The sequence below is a fragment of the Centruroides vittatus genome, unplaced genomic scaffold (genome assembly GCF_030686945.1).
Source record: "Centruroides vittatus isolate TY-2023 unplaced genomic scaffold, ASM3068694v2 contig_543, whole genome shotgun sequence".
Taxonomy (NCBI): Eukaryota; Metazoa; Arthropoda; class Arachnida; order Scorpiones; family Buthidae; genus Centruroides; species Centruroides vittatus.
In genome coordinates this window covers 519,982-545,818 of record NW_027122319.1, presented here as the reverse complement: position 1 = coordinate 545,818, position 25,837 = coordinate 519,982, and the positions used below count along the sequence as shown (strand labels likewise).

Genomic DNA, 25,837 nt, shown 5'->3' with positions numbered 1-25,837 from the left:
TTGTATTTATACATTGAGATTTAAATAAGACTTCACAATTAAACAAGTCAACTGACACATTGTAAGAATGTGTATCATTATAAATGAAGCTGAACAATAAAAATCCAGCAAAGAGTTGCTCAACTTTCCCAGCAACATTTGGTGGCACCAACTGTTAGCATTTTGCCATTTTATAGTAATTAAAATATGATAAAGTTTGAGGGTAGGGATGAGTTTTATAAAAAAAAAAAAAATTTTACTGGTTAGTGGCATTTAAATTAAATGTGGCCCTACTGGAGATATACACAACCCCCCATTATCTCCCCAACCTTTAATCATCAAAATTTAAAAGCATCAATCCCCTGAGGACACCTTGAAACGTCAAGAAAGTAAGTCCAAAAATGTAAAAATCTGGGGGGTCACTTTTTGCTGGATCACCACACTTTCCCTCTGTATAACAGTGGAGAAAGTAAAAATCATCATCAGGATATCAAAATTTGTCAATATTTGTTAAATGTTTACCTGTATTAATGTTTTTAAGCAAATGTGTAAATTTCTTTACTTGGAATACAAGATAGGAATGTTATGTTCAAAACATCTTACAGTCTGAATTTATCAAATAACTGACGAGTATTCTGCAAAAAATGCCCAATAGTATGACGAAACAAAATATTTGAATACATTGTATAACAACGAGGTTGAGACCGAAGTTTTAAATGCAAAAAACGTGTACGTCTGATGTTCAGTGCCACTTTCCTGTAAGCCTAGAAGTTTGACAATGGTGTTTGGAAAGTCGGTGGAATCAGGCTCGACATTCCAAAGGCCATTGTCAAACTTCTAGGCTTATAGGAAAGTGGCGCTGAACGTCTGACGTACACATTTTCACATTTAAAACTTTGGCCTCAACCTCACTAATATCTTGGTAGTATTGATTGAGCCTAATAGAGTTCTTCCAAGATATTTTGAAGATTTTTAGTGGCTGTTTGGTATTCTACTTATTTCTTATTGTCCATATTCCTTTTGTCATAAAGTATATAGTATTGTATATATTAAAAGATATCGTGGTTAGTTTTTTTGATGAAAGCAGCATGACATTATTATACAGTATATGTCACTTTTGCAATAGGCTATTCACATTTTAATGCTATCCTATCAATATCCTCCAATATAAGTTGATTTGCATTGTGGACACATAAGTGTGATCTTAAGTTTCTAGCTTAAAATTCTAAGCCAGCATATATGGTATGTATCACGCATTGTCTAATTTCTCAATTGTTATAAAAGGACTGCCATGTAATTCTCACCTTATTGTGTACTGTTAACATTTTAAAAATGATTGTCTCTTAAAATTTTTGATTTTTATTCTTACAACTGTTAAAAATTTCATTAAAACTTCTACAAGTATCTTAAATTAAATTGATAAAAATTCTTTTATATTCAACTAATTTAAATTTGTAATATGAAATGTTTTATCAATGAAATTATAATGTTAAAAAATATTCAACAGTAGGATATTACTACTACGGGTAAAACAAAAAATAATTGCTACTGCAAAGCATAAAATCTGAAATTTTTAAGATCATTGTAACTTTGATATTAAAAATATATTGTTATAACATTAAACATTGTTTATTTTAATACAGCATTGTGTGTTATGAAAACATACAATTCACAAATTCAATATTTCATTTTTGTCAGTCACATATGATATGATTTCCAAATATGATAATTATGAACAAAATCATAAAAATACAGATTTGTAAATTTTATTTACCAAAACGTTGTTCACATTTATTATACCTAACCAGACTATTAAAAAAGTCTGATAAATCTATTTGATGATGGGTTCTTGAAAAACTGTAAGGAAAAAAAGAAAAAGTTAAAATTTCTGACAGCTAAAATTAAAAAAAGAATTCTAATATATTATAATCAATTATGTTTAGAAGTTTTTAAAATAAATTTGTTTAAAAGACAGGTGAGGTAAATACAACTTCAACTCAAAAATTTGAATGTTTCAGCCAGTGAGGTAAAGTTTATCTGATTTTAAAAACTAATTGCTGGAATAACTTGACCGTTCTTTACCTGTGATATTCACAACCCATATCACAGGACTTGGTGTTGTGCCAAAATAAGTTTACTGGAGTGCACACTTACCCCCTAATAGTGAGAATAAAAACACACCCCACTGTAATAGCTAGGAAGATCAAAATAAAACCAAATGCTGGGGCAAGTGCCAAAGCTCTGAAAGTAACCTGTCATTTGTGTAGTAATTTCAATACATTTTGACTAATACTTTTTGCCTTTCTATTTTGTATCTTTTTAAATTTAGCATTATCATTTTAACATAAAGTTTAGAGCTTATGTGGTTATACCTTTTACTTAATTTATAATTTAAAATTATTTTCATAACCATTTTCTTTTACAAAAATTGGCTGTGAAAATATTTTAAAATTAGTAATTAAATAAGATATAACCACACATGATAAGCCCAAAAACTGTTATGTTAAAATTCTAATATAATTTAAAGAAACTTCAGTACACGCCACTGCAAGTATAGCCATAGCAAATGAAGTAACAATGGTACATTTACTGTTGCCTTTTAAACTAGTATTAGTTAAATTACAATAAGTCCCTAGTAACAATAGAAATGTAAAGTGATTTACAAAAGAAAATTAAAGTATTTGAGAGTAATTTTCTCTTGAAAAGATAGCCTAGGTCTACCTTTGAAGCATCTTATTCTAGATCATAATAAGACAAAGTTGAAACAAGAAGTAATTAAATCGTATCTTCCACCATGGCATTTTTACAAAGACTTGACAATGTCTGCATAATCTTCCACATCTAGCTACTGTAAAAATTATGTACCTTGTCAAGAAGAAATCATTAACTTTGTCGACTTTGATAAACAGAGTAACAACAACTTGTCCAACATGTCAGACACTTGTCTTGTGTTTAATTATTTCATTATTACAAATCACCCTCAACGAACCTTTATCTTGCAGTAATGCTTAATTTTTGGGAACAAACGTTTTCAGCTTCACCCAAGGTCTGCTTCAGGTTAATTCAAAACAGGATTCCAAATTCAGAACGCCTTTCCTTAGAACAACTTCAAACCGTCCCAAAAATTAAGCATTACCGAAGATAAAGGTTTGTTGAGGATGAAGTGTTTATTAACACTGGTAATCAGGTTAGAAGATATTGAAATAATTAACCACTAGCTGCTTTCTTTTGCCACATCTTGAGTGTGTGTAGAATAAAAAAAGAGGTACATTTACCTCACTGGTATAGGTGCACTTACCCCAATTATTATAATTTCATGGGTTAAATGCACCCTGTCATAAAACACACAGGTGAGATGCTTTACAACTTGGAATATTTGCACTTATTATTCTATAATGTTCCTCTAAATATTTTATCTTAACTTTTCAACAGTGGAACAGTCAGATGTGGCACTACCACTTGGTTGTGGAGAAGAAATGTGGGAAATTTTTAAAGTATTTTTTTTCATAACTGTTCACAAAATCTTTTTCCAAAACGGTAATGTCTAGTAAAGACAAGTCTTTTTTTTTTATTGTTACATAATTCATTTTTTATGTGAATTTTTTTTCGTGGTAGTTTTTGGCGATACCCCGAAAGAATTTAGCAAATATATACGTCCCTCATCACTGCCACACAATCGCCCTTGATGAATATATTCATCACTCACTGCTGAGTGGTTAAAATTAAAATCACAAATACTGAATTTTAAATACAAAAACTTGTGGTTGCAACAATAGTTTGAAAAGTCTGGTCTTATCTTCTGGAAGTAATGTTAAAACAAGCTTGAATACTATCAATACCTAAACTTATGAGCTATAAATGTATTGTCATCAGCTTAATTTAAACTGGCTGATAAGATATTACAGAAAGATGCAGTTACTCCAAGGATGCACTTACCTCTTCTTAATCTTGAAATTATATAGTCATAACTAGTGTATAGATACAATAATTAATATAAAATTTTTATGGCCTAATTTTTCTTTAAAAAAAAAATTTAGGTTTGAAAAATACTTTGTAAAAATATCATATTTTTAATATTTTATTGATGAAAAATGTTAATATTCTTTATTCTAATTCTACAGTACATTTACATAGTTACATTAACTGATTCATTTTCTTATTTGTATTGTTACATATTTTGAGAGCGAATTTATTTTTAATTTTTTGTAATATTTCATTCATAACAGGAAAGTAAAAGATTTATACAAAATTCTTTCTGACAGAAAATGTAATATCTAAAAATTTCATTATTATTTCAATAATTTAATTATTAAAATAATAGAATATTACAAGAATATTTCTATACAAGTAAGGATATACTCACGTCATTTCTGTCAAACGAATATGCCATGGCAAATAACCCATAACAGATCGACATGGACCATATTGTAATATCAAATCTGGATCAGGAAAGTCTGCATTTCCTAATGAAATTAATAAATGGTCTTAATAAACATTTTTGTTAAAGTAGCATACTTTATAGAACACACAACATTTATGCCAAACACAAATTTTAACTTAGTATTTTTACACTAGTAAATTTTAATATAATGTATCCATACACAATCATTGAAAAAAGTTTGTTAGTTTCAAAATTAAAAACACACCAAAAACATTAACAATAGTAATGTACTGTACTTATTTATTAGTATGTTGTTTATAACATCAATTTAAACATTTTCTGAAATTTTAGAGCTATCTGACAATTATCAAAGTTTTTCAATTTTTCATTGTTTCAAAAGTATAAACATTGATGCATAAAAAAATGATTTGTGATGTCTGAATATTTTGTAGTTCTACCATTTGATTTAATTAATTCAAATACTCTATCAGGCATACATTTTACTAGGTTTTGAAGGCAACAATCCATGATAGCTAATTTCAGTTCATTTAAAGTATTGTATTGTGTTTTGGCCATAAACAAGATGACTCATAATGCACCAAACATTCTCTGTTGGGTTCATATCAGGGCTCCATGATAGCCAATCAATTACATTAATTTTTTTTCAGCAAACCAATTTTTAATTGACTTTGATGCATGAATGACAGCATTATCCTGTTGAAATTTCCAGTTCTCTCATCCAATTAGTGATCCAAAAGTTATTAAATTTTGATACAACACTTCTTGATATTTTTCTGAATTCATTCCACCTTCTATAAATACAATGTCTGTTTTACCCCCATCCAAATCCTGCCCACATCATCACATAGCCCTCACCTTGCTGGCTGCTCATTCTGACTTCATTCTTCCTCAAATCATGCCAGTAATGACTATAACTGTCAGGTTTATCCAAATTCCATTTCTTTTTCATCTGAAAAGACTATTTGTTTTCACTCCTCTTTCCATGTCATCTTATTTTGGGCCACTTTAATCTAGCTGTTTTGTGCAATTGTATTAATTTTTGTAAGTTTGACATTTTTATGATTATGCATACATTTCCATACAGTTGCTGGAGAAACTGAAATTGGCAATTTGATGCTGATTCTCTGACAGACAACTTGTTGACTGTCAGTAGCTGAAAAAAATCTCTCTTATTTCAAGTGTAAGGTGTTTAGGCCTTCCACATCACTTATTTCTGCCATAATTTTCACTGAGTTAACACATTTCTCCCAGCACATGTAGATTGATTTACATTTGCCAAAATTTGTCTAAGAGATTGTCCTGCTCCCTTTGTTAGTGTTTTTGGAAATAATGTAATTTACTGAGTGTTTTTCCACAAGGTAGTGTATTAAATCACAAAAACCTGTTTAAAATTGTTTGTACAATCCTCTGGTGACAACTAATTAAACTAATAGTTAATAAAAAATTTATTATACTATTTTTAGGCACTTGTGTTTATACTTTTGAAACAATTACAAAAAAAAAATTATCGCAGATTTTCAATTTTTAATTGTCAGATAGCTCTAAAAATTTCAGAAAATGTTTAAATTGATGTTGGTTGTAAACAACATACTAATATAATAAATACATTACTATTGTAAATGTTTTTCTTATCAAAAAAAAGTTGGGTGTGTTTATGATTTTGAAACAGGCCAAGTTCTTGAAAGTTTGAATATTTTTCTGCATTCAATATTCTGTAAGTATAGGTCTCAATATAATCTACATAAGATTGGTAGATTTATAAACTGCAGCAGTTGGAAGAGATTGAAGGATAGAAAACCCAAAAATGTACATCTTGGAGATTTAGTGTCTAATAACAAAAGAAAAAACAAAGTAAAAGTTGCTCAAAATCATGGTGCAATAAGTCCAATTAAACAGCCAAAAAATGTAGTTGTAAAACTTTTAGTCCTTTCTTCCGTAGGATTTTATTCTTTTATAAATAAAACTAAAATTAGGTTTATATTAAATACACAAGGAAAAACTTGCTACCAACTGTGTTAAAATCCAACTTGAAATTTTAGCATAAAATAACATTCCTGCTCTGTACTGTCAAGCTAAGAAGTAGTGACAATAGTTGCACCACTCTATGGTTAATGTCTGCATAAAAATTAATTTTAAAAAACTAATTTTTGATATTTTCTGTAAAGAGCAGTATAAAAAGTACAATATAAATGTTTGTCAGAAATTGTTAAAATTCCTGTTTTCTAATAACTGCTTATTATTATAAATAGCCCCATATTGCTAACATTTTCAAAGTTACAAAGTGAACGACACCTGAAAACTATTATTTGCATACAATTAGACGATGATTGATGGAAATGTAAAAAGGTTGTGCAGAAAGAAAAATGATGATAATACAATTGTAAAGCTTGTCTTTGAAAACAATGGAAAATATTAGCTACTTGAAATATAATAAATATTTGTCTTAACTTCCAAACTGATTTTATATATATTTTATTTATTAATATGATTTTAAAATAATCTATAAGAAAGGCCAGTAGTTTGAATTGAGATAGAACAAGTAGTAATATAAAAAAAATTTTTAAAGTCAATTCCTACTTAGGTCAACAAAGAAAAATTTTATTTTAGTTACTTTTCATTAAATAATTTCAAATTTCGCTTTTTTCTCCTCGCGCCCTCTATCGGTCGGAATCGGCATATTGCTGACGGGCACCAGAGTTTAAATTTAATTAATTAATGAATTAATATTTGAAAAAACTGTATTAACATCAAGTGTCATCCACTACAAGTTTAAAAAAATGTATTTGAACTTGAGTGGATGAATAATAAGTATTTTATTAATGATTGAAAATTTGAACAAGATAAATATAGGGAGAGTGTGAACTAATAGTAGGAATTTAAAAAAGGAAATGCACTTTCTGCAAATCCTAATGAATTATAAGTGATTATTGTGAAAAAAAAAATAAGTAACATGCTATCTCAGATGATACTTTTAAAATTTTAAAATATTTTATATTTATTCATTATTATTGAATCTATTTTGGTGTAACTTTTATCACTATCAATCAATACTTACCTTTCAAATAATTACAAAATTTTAACTTTGATTCTTTTTCTACTGAATATCTTCTCACTGCATCTACAATATCACTTTTACCATTTTCTCTGCATAGCAAAATGACTTCTACCTTCCTGCAGATATCATGCATACTGAAGCCTAATAAATATAAAATTTTACTTTAGATACAACTATAAATTCAGTATTATTGTTTTATAATGCATTTTGAATAACAAAATTAAATATTGGAATATTTCCAATCATTTTAAATTTGTGTATTTTTCTTATTTTTAATGAAATGAAATTTTAAAATAAAATTCAGTAAATGATTTTTTAATGTTAAAAGTCTATATAAATATATTTAGAAAATTAATTACAATGGAAATTAAAATAGAAGAGGATAAAGAGGGAAGTGATATTTGAAACTAAAAGGAGGAAAAATTATAAACTGTATATGACATACACTGATGTATATTGCTATATTTACGAAAACGTTATTAAAGCATCATAAAACAAATGTCAAATTAGAAAGTAAGTATGAAGTCATTCAATTTGCTGAAAATTCCCAATTCTCTCACTAGTTTTTCATATTTTCGTGTTTTAGAAGAAACTCCTTGAACAACAGTAACCAACCAATAAGAAAAATTAAAGTTGAACTAGAAATTAATGATTTCACCAAATCATAGAATACTTAATACTTTATAAATCTAAAGAGTTATAACCTGTTCCAGCTATTATTTATTTACTTATTACACATTTTCCACTATGTGAGTAGCCATCCTCAGGATTGAACTTTCAAATAGTAGACTACTACATGAATGTTTCAATCGTCAGGATTAAACATTCATTTAATGGTCTATTTGAATCCTGGCTACTCAGATAGCCAAAACGATTTAATAATTTAAAAAAAAAAGGTAGCTGGAACAGGCTATAACTCTTTAGATTTAGCCAGTATAAAACTTAAAAGTCAGATAAAATATTTGAATAATTACAAAAGAATGAAAATCTTATTCGAATATTAAATCTGATAAATTCTTTATGTAATTTACATATTATTCAGATTTTACTTTACATGAATGATGTATGATATGATTTCTATTTCAATAAAAACAAATAATTTAGCAATTTATAATTATAAATGTCCAAACTAGTTGCACATTACAAATTTAATCAGAACTCTAGTTAAGTAAATTGAACAAGGGAATTCATAAAAATAATATTGGCAATGTGATTTTTATGAATATAATTTATTCCAACCAAGCTAAGAAGCATGACAAAATCACTTTTATCTTGCTTTTCTCCATATTCAAACACGATACCATTCAGATCAAGATTATAGAATGCATAAAATTCAATGAAAACTAACTATTATTATTAAAAAAATGATTTCTTTAAATATTTAAGATATCCATTAAGAAGGTGCAAATTTCGGTCCATAACTTAAAACCTAAACTACGTATTCGGGTAATTGTAAGTCATCCCATACAAATCAGGACTCTCCTAATATTTTTTTATTATTATTATTATATATATATATATAAATCAGGACATTTTTCCTAAAATTCTGCCACACCCACACACAAACATCCCTTAGGTTCATCCTGACATGGGATTAAACGAGTCTCCACTAAAAGTCAGCTGACTTACACCCCTACCTGACTAATTACACAATCATTCTATTTCCTTTACAAAAAATGACAATCCACCAAGAAAATCACTAAACCGGTTAAGTTTAACTAGTTTTTCTTTAAAGAATTTTTTTTAAAAACTAACTCTCCATAGATTATTAAGCCCAAATTACAGATTTGATAAGATATCTCATCTTAAATAAATTAAACATAGAAAATGCAACACATGTTTAATGTACTGTACATTTACCCATCTATTCTTATAATGAATTAAGAAAAAGAATATTTCAAAAAATTTACCATTTTTTCTTGATTCATTTTCTTTCTTTATGTTATGAAAAACAATTTTATATTTGACTGATTCTTTTTGGAGAATTTCTTCCTTAAGCTCTATGGTCTGCCTATATAGTCTTTCTTTTTGTTCTTTAATTTTTCCTATTAAAAGAAAAAGAAACAAGAGAAGAAAATAGTTAAATAATAAAATAAATTTTATATTATATATAAAATCAATCAGGATTCTCCGTGAATTTCATGTTAAATGATCAATTAACCATGAAGCAGAAATTTTAGTTGAGAAAACAGGAAAAAGACACACTGTGTCGTATCAGGTGAATACAGAGCATGAGAACTGTGTTGAATTTTGGCCAAAAATTCACAAACAACAAGAGCATTGTGAGCATATGCATTATTGTAGCGCAAAATCCACAAGTTTTCGTCCTAAAAATCAGGTCATTTCTATGAACTGCTTAATGCAAACAATCTGAAATGCTCAAATAATATCCTTTATTGACAGTTTTGCCAGTCAGAAGAAATTTGTCATGTGCAATACCATGACAATTAAAGAAAACATCAGTCAAAAATCAAGGTTATGTTGATGTTAATATGGTCTTTTCAATTTAGAAAAAAATTCAGTCTTTGGAACAACTCTAGACATGCTGATAGATCTTTTGAAGTTGCTTGACAAGATCCACATGATACTGGAACATGTTCAATAATGTCTAATTGTTAATGGCATTCATTAAGCACTTGAGCAAGGCATTGTTCTTCAATTGAAATGGATGGTCTACCAGAGCATAATTCATCTTTGATGCATTCTCTGCCTTCTTTGAACATCTTATACAACTCAGTTACCATAAAATAGAATGTGAAAATAGAAAGTAAATTTAAATATAAATGAGAATGAGAATTCCAAAATAAATACATAAGTAAATAACTGAAAATGTAGTTGTGGACAATAAAATAAATGTTTCTTAATAAAATTAATCTTCATAAAAATATCACCATGCAGTAGCCAATGTTTCTGCATTCCTATGGTTAGCCTTATCTTAAATAAAATATGAAAATGGATAGCAATTTCTTTAAACAAATTTTATATATTGAGAACACTTTCTGTATTTGTTTTAAGTTTAAATCAAAACTTTATTTCCACCTTTGAATTTTAATGTGTTTGGGTTAAAAAATGTTCTTATGTTCACTTAACATAGTTTAAAATCATTATTCTGATCTTATATATTTTCTACGCTTAAGTACTTTTGACATTTCAATGTCTTCCTCAAGGGTATTTAATAATAAAGTCTAATGACAAAAGACTACAATTTCTTCCTTACACTATACTTAGCATCAGGTATGAGTATACAACATTTTACACAGCCCATATTTCCACTAACAAAATAATGTTTTTTAGTCTCATCAGGGTATCTAAATCAAATAATGTAGTTACTACAAATTACTTTGAAGCACATTTGCAGAAAATCCAAGTAGTTCGATTGAAAGTATGAAGTAAGACTGTTTCTTGTCTGTTCTGCAGATATGAATTTTACTGATTTTATCGCAATTTCACTGCATTGATTTATAATTATTAAATTTATTCTGATATGGCAGCCTAAGGTTTTTTTAACTGAATTGTCTGATTGGAAGTGTTGAAAATCACCCAAGAAGAAAATTGTAGGTAATTATGCAGACGTAAAAAAAAAGTCATATGCCAAACAATTGCAGGATTAAATCAGGCTACTTGTTCACTATTATTTTTAATTAGTATCTAAATAATTTGTCACTAGAGGCAGGTATTAGGAACCTGCTTCTAGTGACAAACTATACTAATTAAAAATAATAGCTGAGAAGTAGCCCAATTTAATCCAGCAGTCATTTGACCTATTACTAATTATATATATATATATATATTATATAATAAGTTTTGGAATGTTTGTATAGAAAAGTCATACCATATTCAGTTCTATTTTTTTTTCTATGAAACACTTGAAACTTGGAGGCTGTACTATTATTTTCAGAACAATATGGTAATTTCTAACTTTTAACAATAATTTAAACAGTTTTTTCTTCAATCAAAATATTATTCTTCACATCAGTTCAATACAAAAACAGATTTCAATTGGGTTTTTTTTAATTAATTACAAATCAAAAATTTAAACTTTTTTGTTCTTTTAAATTTACCATGCATATCATAAAATAACATTAGAAGTTACTACAGACATAAAATATACTAAATCATTAATCACTATTTGTTTACATTACTTATTAACACACTATCGAATATTAACATCACTATAAATGCTTCATTAAATAACAATGCATGACTGTTTTCAGAAATTTAAAAATTTTTAGAATGAAAAATGCTAAGTAATCTGTGAAGCAATTTCTTAGATATCTTTTCTTAAAACAAAATCATATTCCATAACTTACATGCCTAAAAAGATATTTATGATTTATTTCATACATTTAAATATATAAACCATTCATTGAAAGTTAAATTTTAATTTCAATAATTTAAGCAAAAAAAAACTATTTAAATTATATAACATATTGTGAACTATTTATCAAGTATTTTATTTATTTCATCTGAGTAGTAAAAAAACCAAAATGTACTTAAATAAGTTATGAAATAAAATATACAAACATCTGGTTAATGTCAATATATCATAATAAATTACTATTTAATTATTTGACTTGCCACTTGTAAACTAGAAAATTATTCAAGTACAATTTATAACTCTAATATGATGCATTAAAAGAGACAATATAAAATAATTAGCAATCTAAAGTGTTCAGATTATAAATAAACTTTGTAAATTTTATTTTTAAACTTACATAAATAATTTAAATAGCTTAACTAAATATATATATATATATATATTTATTTATTTATTTATATTATATATATATATTTATTATACTGTGTGTGTGTGTATGATGTATATACACACACACACAAATTTATTATAATGTGAAACAGTTTCCACTCAGAATATTCTATTATACAAGAAAAAATATTTTTCATTCTGTATATTGTGCTATTCAGTGAATTAGAGAATATTTCATATTTTGTGTTTTAATTTCTAAATATTAAATTTCTAAATATTATAAAATCTAAAAAATTTCATATATAATAAAATTCCCAGAGAAGTTAATTCTACATTATATTTCAACAGATTAAAAATATTCACAATGCAAAAGTGCAAAACGTTAGATACAATCAGGGCTGTTGTGATAGAGGAGCTGGGGATTTTTCTTTGAGCTGAGAGAAAAAGGTGTTTATCCTATGCACAGACCCCCCCTTCTATACAGTTTCTATGACCTTGCACACAGCATAAATGTATTATAACAACTTAAAACTAAAAAATATCAGTGTCTTACTTTAAACTTAAGGTAAACAATCAAGAAAAATTTTAAAGATATAATTTGGAAACATCAAATAATTTCACATATACAGGTAGTCCTTTGATTAATATGGTTAATTAGTCCCTTGATCCTACCATGTATATCAAAATCTCATGAATCAAAATACAGTATCTATGTTAAGTAAAGACAGCTGGTAAAGCTGCATAAATTAAAACTTCTGCTGTATATATAAAGGAATTGCCGCAATTAATTTCATGTGTTTATCAAATCCTGCATTAAGCAAGGAATATCCATACAATAGTAAGAAATTAAATTCTTGGATGCATTCATTATATATATATTTTATTATTTATTTTCAAACAGAAAGCATATAATAAGTATATTTTTATGATCAACATTTTGAAAAGTAATTTATGATATATAAATTCCCATTAGTTGGAATAAGGTACTGTTTCTAAATTAATAAAACTGATAACACATTTATAATTTGTAAGAGCAATGAATTTAAATCTTATCATTTCCAAAACTAATCATTCATTAAATAAATTTATCAAGTTTATTAAAAGTTCAAATTCATATTTAACATCAAATATAGAATCATTTGCATTTTCTTATCCAGTTAAAGGTATAGCAGTATCCGAATAATAAATAATATTCAAATATTGTTTTAACAAACTAAAATTGTTTTATAAAATATTTTTAAAGCATTTTTGATTTGTTTTAGCAAGATTTAAAAATTATATAATTAATTCAGATGTAGAAAGTAATAATATTTTATATGATAAAACTAAAATCTTTACTCATCATTCTTTTGTATTAGTAGTTAGCTAAAGATGGCTGAAAGAATTTCTAAATTATAAGTTTTTTTGGTTACTTGAAAATAGCAGTTTAATCCTTAAAATTCAGAAATAAAACAGTATTTTACTATATGGAATTACCAAGTGATAATTATAAATTGGAATAAAATAATAATACATAAAAACATTAAACTTTTGAAATACTATAAAATAAAAATCAATGTATGCTATTTTATTATGATAATATATAGTAAAAGATTTTAATAATTTTTAAAATTAAACATGGAATATTTACAACAATGAATTAATAATAAAAAGATTAAGTCAATTATACTTGATCATTATATGGCTAATATACTTAAAATTTGTATTTAATTTAATTAAAAACTTGCATTGGACTAAATTTGTATGTATGGTTACATTAACATACTGAACATATCTGAAGATTAAAAAAAGAAAAGAATGAATGCAGGGAGCAATAAAAATTTTATTTGGTCACGATTGTTCTTTATAAACAAGTTCTGTAACTAAAAAATGATTTAATAAAGAATTATTTTGATTAGTATGCAAAATCTAACAGCAACAAATAATAATGAAAATTTTAGTGAATCATTGTCATGCTATAAGTTATCCTCACACAGTTAGTTTTTGAAAAAAACTCTGATGTACAGTGGAACCCCATTTAACGAGCATAATTCGTTCCAGTCTTACTCGTAATGCGAAACTCTCGTTAAGCAAAACAATTTTTCCCATAAAAATTAATGTAAAAACACGATAATACATTCCATGCCAAAAAAATATTCAAATACTTTATGTATAATGTTTATTCAAAGAAAATTATACAATAAACATCGTTAAGGAGCGTGAATCATCATCTTTTCTTCTAGCATGGAATAAACCAACCTGAAATGCAAATTCCATTTCCAGAAAACAGAAAAAGAAATCAGATAATTTGTCTGATAAACATTAATTAATTATTTAATAATTATAAATAATTAATTTTTAATTTAGACATTTCTGAAATTTAATTTGGAATTAATCATTAAATTTAGTATGAGATGGAAGCATAACTGCCTACCTCTAGTCAAATTAATTAATTTCTAATATGTAATTATAGCCTTTACACAGCCCAAGAATTTGGCATTTCATTTGGCATGTTTATTATATAACGGGCTTTTTTGTTTTTTGTTTTTTTTTTAACTCTTTCCGCCCTGTGGGCACAGAGGGCCTCTTTTAGTAGGCCCATTATGGGTTCGGCCAGGCCCACAATGGGGTGACCAGGTGGTGAGGGACGGGGCCCAACATATCCGAACGGACCACCCCCCAAAAAATTCCTGGGGATTATTCGACCCGTTCGGATTCGATCCCGGGTCCCCCAGAGCGGTAGGCTGCCACCTTTACCGCTCGGCCATCCGGCCATCAATAACGGGCTATGGTTGTTGATGTTTATACGTAATGTGTGTGAACACACAAGTTTGGAAAAATGTGATCACGAGCGACACTAAGATGCTACCGAACAAGTGCTAAACACGGACTGATGGGGCATGTGCACATCCGGGACTACCCTTCTCCTGGCCACTTGTTATGTGAAACATTGCTCATTAAGCAAGTCATTTTTCCACAATTTATTTTGCTCGTTATGCAAGGTGCTCATTAAGTGAGGTTCCACTGTACTTTCAATGAAAATTACATTTAGATCTCAGTATGTAAAAAAGTTATTTCCATGAATTAAATACAAAAGATGATGTTAAACCAGCAGTTCCCAAAGTGTGCGCCACGGCACCCTAGGGTGCTACAGCTTCCTCACAGGGTGCCACAAAATGTTATAAAATTTTTATAATGTTAGAATTTAATGTACTTGTTAGAATCTGAGATTGGGCACCTTGGGAAAATCTGCATTTAGCAAGGGTGCCTAGAATCAAAAAGTTTGGGAACCACTGTGTTAAACTAGGACGAATCATAAAAATTCGACAGTATAATTTTATAATTAAAGTTTATTTACCATTCATTTGACATCCCTTAATTCTATGAATAACTCTGATTATAATATGATTTAGGACCAACAGTAATAAACTTTCTAATATATTTTTGATGTTTTATAAAAATCTTTTTGCATAAAGCTTTTTTTATATTAATTCAAAATCAAAAATACTAAAGTTAAATAAATATTCATCTGTTACCAACTATAAAAGTTCTCAAAACTGATTAAAACAAATTAATGCAAATATCTCTGAATAGTAATTTAAATGATTCTATGAACACAAAGTTCATTTTTATTCAATGTACAGGATCAATACAATTAAAAGTACTGAAAAACCAATTTTAATATTTAAAAACTAAAAATGTGTTAAAATATTAAAGATCAAATATTTTCATTCCATCATGCATTACTAAAAAAAAGAAAAAATATCTCCAGTTTAGTTTAAATTTGAACATAAATTTAAATACATGATCTAACACGCAAGTCATAACAGTTAATTCAATGTAGATAAAATTTGTAATAATACAATAAAAACAGAATATTTAGCACATATATATTAGAGTAAATGATTGAATAGTAGTTACTCTATCGAATAAACTTGGGAATAAACTCTATTGAATAAACTACTTTTTTCCAATGTTTCTGGCTTTGTTTTGCCATCCTCAGCTTACAAACAACTAAAATATGTATATAAACATCCCAAGCCAAATATTAGGTTGTTTGGAAAGTTCGTAGCGATTTTTGATAGCCGACAGTTGTGACACCAATTGATTAGAATTTGTACAAACCAATGAATATTATGATAAATGACCTTGAGACATGTTCGTTACAAAAAAAGCCATTAAGATTATTCAAATAATGTTTAATTTGTTTTGTTGCGAAAATGGATGTGAACAACATGCATCATCAACACTTGTTTCTTTTTTTTTTATTGTAAAGGCAAAAATGCTGTACAAACAGCAAAAAAAAAATATGTGATGTTTATGGTGGGAGTGCCGTAGCAGAAACAACTGTTTGAAAGTGGTTTGCAAAATTTAAAGTGAGTAATTTCAGCTTTGAAGATGCTTCCTGCTCAAGAAGATCTCCCGTTATTGAAGAGGACCAGATCAAAGCATTATTGGATGAAAACCCTCATTACACAACTTGAGAGATTGCAAACATAGTGAAGTCATCAAACAGTACTGTATTTCAACATCTAAAAAAGCTTGGATATGTGAATCATTAAGTTGAGAAGTATCCAAATGTCATAATGGAAAAGAACTTACTGGATTCATTTTTATTTTGTCTTTCTCTTGAAAGACAAAATGAAAATGACCCTTTTCTGAAGTGTTTAGTGACAGGTGATGTGAAAAGTGAATCGTTTATATCATCATCAGCTGAAAACGATCATGGGTAAGAAAAATGAACCACCATTGAAAACTCCAAAGGTCAGTCTTCATCCAAAAGTGGTCATGCTCACTGATGGGATTGAAAAGGAATCCTGTATTAAGAGCTGCTTCCACAGAATCAAACAATTGATTCTGATAAGTATTGTTCCCAAACATGGCAATTAAAGAAAAACGTCCAGAACTGGCCAATAGAAAAGGCATTGTGTTTCACCAAGATAATGCCAGATTGCATGCGTCTTTATGAACATGCCAAAAATTATTGGAACTAGGCTGGGATGTTTTACCCTACGCCCTTACTCAACCTTGCCCCATTGGACTACCATTTGTTCCATTATCTGCAAAATTCCCTTTATGATGAAAACTTAGATATTTTGGAAGCTTGCAAAAACCACATGGATCAGTTTTTTGCGGGAAAAACTGGAAAGTTCTATGAAGAGGGTATCATGAAGCTCCCCCATAGATGGCAACAGATCATTAAAATGGCACACACACAATGGAATAAAAGTATATTTTTAGTCTTAAAACAGTTTCTTTTATTTCTCTTAAAAATTGCTATGAACTTTCCAAACAAACCAATATTATAGTAATATGCCAAATGATTGCTGGATTAAAATTAAGCCACTATACCAATATTACCAATATTAATTTTTAATTAAATTCTAAATAATTTGGTACTAGAGCTAGGCATTAGGCACATCGCTTATTAAATTTAACAATTACAATTAAGTTAATATTTAATAAATAATTTAGAATATTTTGAAAGAAAAGAATTAACTTGAAATGGAACTTGAACCTGTGATCTCTCAGCTTACTGTGCAAATGCATTGACAGTTAAGCTACATAGACCTCCATTTGATCTCCCCTTCCAGACATTTAATTTAGATGTGACCATCCTTGCTGACTGGGGATACTTTCAGCATCCACATCCTATAATCACTTAAGGCACTCGGTCATCACTTATCCCCAGCATGGTATATATAAATATACAAGGTTTCTCAAATTGAACTTGACATTTCCCAACTGGCTACAGCAAAAAATATTCATCAGAAAGTCACAAACACAAACTTGCGAAGCGTTTTACTCTATTCTGCAGTTCAAAATCAGCAAAACGTCTGGCCTTACAGGACATAATAGTTGACTCGCCTGACACTCCTAAGCTCTTTGCATACGCTAAAACTCAAAGTGGGCGAGCAACTTCGTACAATAGTAGACAAAGCAAGAGTACCCACAAGGAAAGTAGAATAGGCCACCCACCACTTCCTATCACCAAGCTTAAAGAATTATCCTTACACCATTGAAAACCCAGAAAACCTCATACGCCTGCTGAAAGATCTCCCAGTCTCTCCAAAGCTCATCACAGTCCTGGATTTCAAATCACTAGACCCGTCGGTAAAGCTCCCAGCTGCTTTTTTGCTCCCTCAGGGATTTCTTATTAGATTATATTCAAAATCAAGCACTGCATCAACATATACTCAAAATGGCCCATCTGATTTGCTACAACTCAATCTTTGCTTTCAAAGGTACAGTCTATAAACAAAAAAGAGGTGTCCCCATGGGTAGCCCAGTGTCAGGGACCTATGCAAGATGATCATTAGGTAAATGGAAAATAAAATCATCCCACAGTTCCTTCCTGACCTTTTGCTCTATAGAAGATACATTTATGATATACTCATCTTATGGAAGAAGATGCCTGACATAGCAGCCTTTGTACAAACTGTTAACGACAACCCCTACGGCTTAAGTTATAAGTATAGAGAAATCAAGCAGCATGAAAGCCCACTTCCTCGACATAGCCATCAAACCAGAAGCATCTACCATCCAAACATCAGTCTACCAAAAACCAACTGCAATGCCAATATACATACAGGATCCTGCAACCCGTTCTCATATAAAGCAACTGCATTCAAAACCCCAGTAAGAAGAGCAATTTCCCACTCCTCCACAATGCAAGCTCTGGACACTGAATTGACTTATCTTGGAAAAGTCGCAACAGAACATGGGTACCCTTTCTTAGTACAACATATAATCAGACATCATCATCAAGGAAACACATCCACAGTACAGGCAAAGACTAGCACCAACCAAAACGAACTAACACGACTTCCTGTCACCTTCAACCCATATGTTAGAGAAGTATATGGAGAAATAGCCAAGAAACAACAGATGCAGATAATATATAGAAGAGGTCCTATGGTAGCCGACATCCTAAAAAATGGGAAAGACCCCCTAGATCCCAACAGAATGTACGGGGTATTCTCTATCCCTCTAATGGATAACAGATGACAAAAAGAACTCATCTACATTGGTTCTACCAAGTGCTCATTAAAGACCAGGTTGAAGGAACACCAAGCAGACCTACAACACTGAAGGCTCACTACGGCCCTAAGTATATACGCATCAGATCATGACATTGAGGCAGAATTCGACAAAGCTAAAATCATCGAAACCACACCCCACCCAGAGCACATAAAATGGTTGGAAGCTATGGCTATATATAAAATGAGCCATACAAATACATGCATAAATCAAAAAGAGGAGCTCAACCTTTCACCAGCCTGGCAACTTCTCAGACAAGTATCGCTAATAAATAACATCCAGCCATAACAGCGCATGTCTGTCACAGTGGAATTTGGCAATTTTTCTGTTTGAAATTTGTTCTATTTTTTCAAATGTTCCAATTTCCACCTGAAGAAGAACTTTATACAGTTCGAAAACGTTAATGAGACGACTTTTTACAAGATACATGCCGGTAACAGGTTTGTTTTTTGTTGTGAGTGTAACTTCTACAAAGCTAAAGCCAAACAATCTACCAGATTATCAAGCTATTTTACTGCTAATTTTAATAATTAAACAGTAACCTCTATCTCTATTCAAATTATTGTTTATTTCATTATTAATATTAGCCTTAAAATAGCCTGATAATCCAGTATATTGTATCTTCCTCATACACACTGGGGTGTATATTATATAATTACAACTCACTTGTGCCTGTGACCGGTGTGAAAATAATCAATTCCAATTAACAAACGTTTTCTGGACGCCTTCCGTGTCCTTCTTCAAGTTAAAACTGCTGGATTCTATTATATTGTTCAGCTTTAATTAAAAACAGGTTAGTGGATATTATTTACATTCTATAAAGTTTAATAATGTGTTATTCTGCTTTTTCCAAGTTTGACTTTACTAGCAAAACTGAAAATGGCTGGTCATTTGGATATTGTCAGATATTGGTTCAGTAAATAGTACTACTTTTTTGTGTGTTTGGCCTAACCAGAACAGACATAAGGAAGCAGACTATATTGCTAAGGGTCAAAAACTTAACTAAGGAAGGACAGAGGGCACATGCTTTGGGGCACTGACCTCGAGGAGGTTCCAAAATAAATCCGTGAAATTAAAAGCCCATACAATTTTTTGTAATTAATGTTGAATCAAGGGCACCAGGTATGAGGTTTGCCCAGGCTACAAAACTGTTCAATATGGCCCTGCTAAGGGTTACCCCTGCATTCATAATTCTTTTATTTTTTTTCATATAGGGATAATATACAATTCTGCAGTATGCCAATAGCTTATCACATAAAAGATATTTTACAGAAAGCATACAAAGTCATTCACTAATTTGTTAGAGACAAATGACCATCAAAAATATACAAGGTGAGCTAAAGTAGCTTCATAACTTCCAACAAATACATATGCTGTATATGGTTAAGTAATATAGCAAAGTAGAAGATAATTCACTTTTATCATTATCAACATGAAATCCATCTCTGTCCATTATTGCAAAATCTAAAATGAAAATGATTTATAAGAGCAGAATGTACTCAGTGAATCTTTAATTTATAAAATAAATTGATACAAATGCAAAGTTTACTGACAAATACATGACTATCTTACATGTCCGCTGAGCTACTTTTCTATATTTCTTGGCATAACCATGAATCAATCTTACTAGGTTGCAACTGAATGCTTAAAACTAAAATAAAATGATCAACAGATCAAATATCTATCAGAAATTCAATTAATAACTAATGTTTTACTAGTATACTTGTATGCATTAATGTTTTCAATTGTTTTTAGCAGTTATTATCAAGTTATACATTTTTCTAAATTCTGAGACTTCTATTTGTGATGATTTGTGAAAAAGAAATCAAAGTATTGCAGATACAGCAAAAATGAAGACATTACTCTAGATATCTCAGTTCAGACACTGACTTGAGAACAACAAGGAACTGACTGTATAACATTCCAAATACAAAATCAAACTGAAGTTACAGTATAATTGCCAATAATAAAAGTTTATATATCTTGATATTATCATGTGATGTAACTTGGACTGATCCATTTCAATAAATTGTTTATTTATTGAAATAGATCAGTACAAGTTAAAAGTAAAAGCTGTTAAAGTACTTTAAGTATACCCTGTATATTTTAACAGCTGTGACCAGAGTAATTTAACATATCATATATCTAAAACAGCAAATTCCCCTATTTTCTACTTTCCATTAATCAGTGGAACAAATTCAGACTGTCATTAAAAGATCCTTTCATAGCCTATTAAAAAAGCCCTTGAATTATTTTATATCTATCCATCCTCAATATCAGGAGTCCCTAAAGGGGTCAATAAGGCATTCTCAACAATTGATGAAAAGTTCATTAAAAATTATTAGTCCAATGAGTTATATATGACAATTCAGAATGTAAATTTGCACGGTAAATAGATCTTTTCTACAAAAATAAATGCCGACTCAACAGATTTACAGCAATACCTTGGTTTTTGTCGATAATCTGTCCAAAAACAATTGGTGATTCCAAAAGAGACGCAATTATTTCCACACAAACCAATGTAAATCCAATTAATTTGTTCTAGACACTTCAAAATACATTTTATAGAGAATAAATATATTGTTTAATAATAAAAACAATAAGAAATTAATATAAAATGAATATAAAAGACTAACATGATGGCCTCCAAAATAAAATCACAGTCTAACTGTTTTTGATTGGTCCAAATTAATAATAACTGTTTGACATCTTCAATTGTTTGCAATCTCTGTTTTGTTAGCACGTTCGCACCTTTCAATACATTAGCCTCCTTTATTGTTCCTTTTTCGCCACAATGGAACTTATCATAGATGACAACTCCCCATACATACGACTGATTTCAGCAATCTTAATGCCGCTCTAATATTTTCCAATGATTTCCTTCAATGTAATTGTTCCTGGCCTTCTTCAAAGGGCTGTTGGCTCTGGAAACTTTCTTTCATCCCGTGATGGAGCTAAAAGGAAAGCAACAGAATTGTTTGGCTAGACGCGTGGGGTAATGCTCACATACCACACTAAGCAGGAAAATGTGCAGGTTGCCCTTTGTTTTCGCAAAATTAGCAGCAAGGTCAAGTAGGCACGCTGACAAAAACAAAAATTTGTCGTGGAAAAAACTGACAAAAACCGAAACCAACGATAACCGAAGTCAACGAAAACAGAGGTATTACTGTACTTATCATCATCATCATCTTTATTAGCATACCAATTATATTGATTATACATCTTGTTTTTTGCAAGAAGTGAGAGAATGACAGTTGAATAATCCTTGAAGGGGTTGATAGTAACTAAATAATTACATATGCAATGGAATTTAAGTAAATAATAAAACAATTTTGTTTACAGCTTGCCCACTTCAGCCAATTAGAATATACATATATATACACACATCATTATGATTTTAATTTTTAACATTAATCATATGAAAAATAACTTAAGATTATCTGATTACTGATAAAAACTACAATCTTAACTGTTTTAACTTAAAATGCATACATGAAAGTTCTCAAATTTTATCATTTTTGAGATAATTTAAGCTAGCATTAATCTTAATTATTATAAATTCCTGAAATCAAAAATCTCATTACCTTATTTTCATATAAGAAATGTTACTTGCTATTTTTTATAATTATGCAGACTATTTTATCAAGAACTTCTCAACCAAATTAAAATAACTTACCATCAGGGTCATATATACTAAGATAAGGTATGTCAAATGTCAAACACCAAATAATGATTTTTGATAAATCATGATAAGAAATAGTTTCTTCAGTGACAACCACCCCAATGTGTGAAGGTAATTTTGTCAAAAACTTTTTACTGTATTTCGCTTTCACCTTACCTAATCCTAACTTTCTATTTAATAAGTTCTTAAACCTTAAATATATAATTCCAATTTTGATAAAAACAACACCAAAAAAGTGAGTTAAATGCAAAACAAATTTATAAAACAGATCCATGCTACAAACTGCATACCGGCTCAATGCTCACAACCACGCGATCTGGCAAGTTATAGCTTCGCATTATTCATGACGTCAGGAAAAATTCGAAAATAATGAGAGAGTAAATAGATGATATTTCTTTTTTTTCTTAACTATTTATAAAATAAGTAAATTATTTAATCATTTCTATTAAAAATCAAAATTGAAATACGGCTTAAATTTATTAAGTACAGTACGTGCAACGATACTTTCTTAATATATTTATATTACTCTCGTAATTTGTCTAATTACATTATTCATTTTATGCAGTACACATATTTTGTATAAATAATTTTTTTAAATATGAAATTTATGTCGTGAAAGTGACAATTTGATATATGGCACGAAAGTACGGCCGAATGGCCTAGCAGTTAAGGTGATAGCCTACCGCTCTGGTGGACTCGGGATCGAATCCGAACGGGTTGAAAAGTCCTCAGGAATTTTTCGGGAGTGGTCCAAATATGTCGAGCCCCGTCCTTCACTACCCGGCCGCCTCATTGTGGGCCTGGCCGAACCCATACGAACGGGTTGAAAAGTCCTCAGGAATTTTTCAGGGGTGGTCAGGATATGTCGTGGCCAGGCCCATAATGTGCTTGCTAAAAAGAGGCCTTCTTAGTGCCCACAGAGTGGAAAGAGCAAAAAAAGAAAAAAAAAAGCACCATAAATTAAATATTTCGTATTAAGCAGAACACTTCCAGCTGAACACTATTGGTATACAGTATATAGGTACAGTACATATATATATGCGCACCTGATAGATTTACTACTAAACGATATTCTTGTTTTGATAACTACTTTTTTTTTCCTTCATTTTCAATCACAGGATGAAAATACTGTTGCAGTGTTTCTCAAACGCTTTCGCCCTGTGGGCATTAAGAGGTCTTCTTTTAGCAAGATCATTATGGGTTCGGCCAGGCCAAAAATGGGCGGCCGGATAATGAGGGACGAGACCTGACATATCAGGATGGACTACTGCCTAAAAAATTTCTGGTGCTTTTTCGATCCGCCTGGATTCTATTCCGGGTTCTCCCAGAAGCGGTAGGCTGCCACCTTGACCTCTCGGCTATCCGGCCATCAAAGAGGCTAGGTGATAAAAGACGAGTTTCGACATATCGGGGGCAGACTGCCCATGAAATTTCCCTATGGTTTCTCCGCTGGATAAGATTCTTGGTCCTCTAGAGCGGTATACTGATATCTTAACCACCAGGCCTTTTATCTATTTTGAGAAAATGGAAAGAATATTATATCAAAAGTTATGTGGAGATTCGGAGATGAGAAAAATGTTAAATTTAGAAAAAATATCTCCTTTTTGTGACAATAATGTAACAATCTTAATCTTTGCTATCGTTACTTTTGCCCGAGCAACGCCGGGCCTACCTGCTAGTTAAGACATAAAATAGAAATGGGAATGAGAAATACAGTATATGAAGCAAATAACCATGTGTTCAATAACTGTGCAAATAAAGTAACATCATAGTTTGAATATCACATTACCATGAAACTGGCAACAAGGATAAATAATTCGGTAATGAAAGTTTAATTCGATACCCACCACCAAATGCTCACGTCTCCAAAATACTTTCTATCTTACAGGAATTTTCCAGGCTCTCATCAATGAGAGCTACGGTCCCGGTGATGGTAACCCTGACTTTTCCCTACTGGGGGAGTCGGGCTACTTTGGATAGGATCACTCCTTATGGAATCAGTTATGAAGGTCGCCCTCATTGACAGAATTTCAGTTGTCGCTTATATTATTATTATTTTAAATCTGATGTCAATGTATATATTCATTAAATTCGTTATATTCGTCAAACGTTTTGTAAATAAAAATAGTTTCGTAATGTTCTAGCTTTCTACTTTCAAATTTTATGGAAATTTTTAACCTGTTAACAACGCTCAATTAATGTGTAAGACAATTATTATAAAAAAAACAGGTCTTCAAAGTCGCAAAATGAACTGTAGACGACACTATGTAAGTTTTAGTTATAAATTTTTACATATTTACTGTATGTTACAACTAGGGCTTCCGCTCGCTCGCTCGTCCTATACACTTCGTTCACTTGTTCAAAAATTTCATGACGATTCATTGATTCCCAGTGCAGTCCAACTCCCCAGATCGTCAGAAACATGGATTCCGCTCCCTTATTCTCAATATACACTATTCATAACAAAAATTCATGACGACACTATTCATAACAAAAATTCATAACAAAATTCAAAATCCAAACCGAGCTTCAACTTTTCGTTTGCCCCTTCGCAGAACTTCTTTGGCACGCCGTCCACGTCGGCATCCAGTTTTAACTTTTCCGCAAACGTGGCCTCGCCAGGAACCCCGTTTTCTTTCACGGCCAGTCCCAGCGGAACCGCCCAGCCCCCCCGCAGGATCAAGAGGGCCGTCAGAAGATCTAACCTTGGTCCGGGACGAAGAGACAACTGAGAGAACACTTGCAGCAGGATGTACATTTTTTTCCGTAGAAGGGAGGCGGCACCAAAAAATTTCGAAAGAAGCGATGGCGGGAAAAGTCTAAACGTGAGACGGTCTTTCACAAAACTGTAAATAAAAACAAACTTTTAAGTATAAATTAGGCGTGTGTGATTTTTAAGCTGAATATCCCTTTAAGCTAGGTATTTCCTGTGGAGAGAATAATAAACTCGATGAAAAAACTTTTAAATATTCCAATCCGTTAAAATCTGTG

General features: G+C 30.2%; 1 protein-coding gene across 1 annotated transcript; it reads right to left on the bottom strand.

The window, feature by feature from the left end:
• Nucleotides 1-1,729: 1,729 nt before the first annotated feature.
• Tango14 (transport and golgi organization 14) lies at nt 1,730-23,175 on the bottom strand. Its single transcript, XM_067274196.1, has 5 exons — nt 22,841-23,175; nt 9,347-9,481; nt 7,437-7,577; nt 4,343-4,442; nt 1,730-1,836 (listed from the first exon to the last, which is right to left on the bottom strand). Exons 1-5 carry the CDS (start codon nt 23,118-23,120, stop codon nt 1,746-1,748), a joined length of 747 nt encoding a protein of 248 aa, XP_067130297.1. The 5' UTR covers nt 23,121-23,175; the 3' UTR covers nt 1,730-1,745.
• Between the last annotated feature and the right edge of the window lie 2,662 nt (nt 23,176-25,837).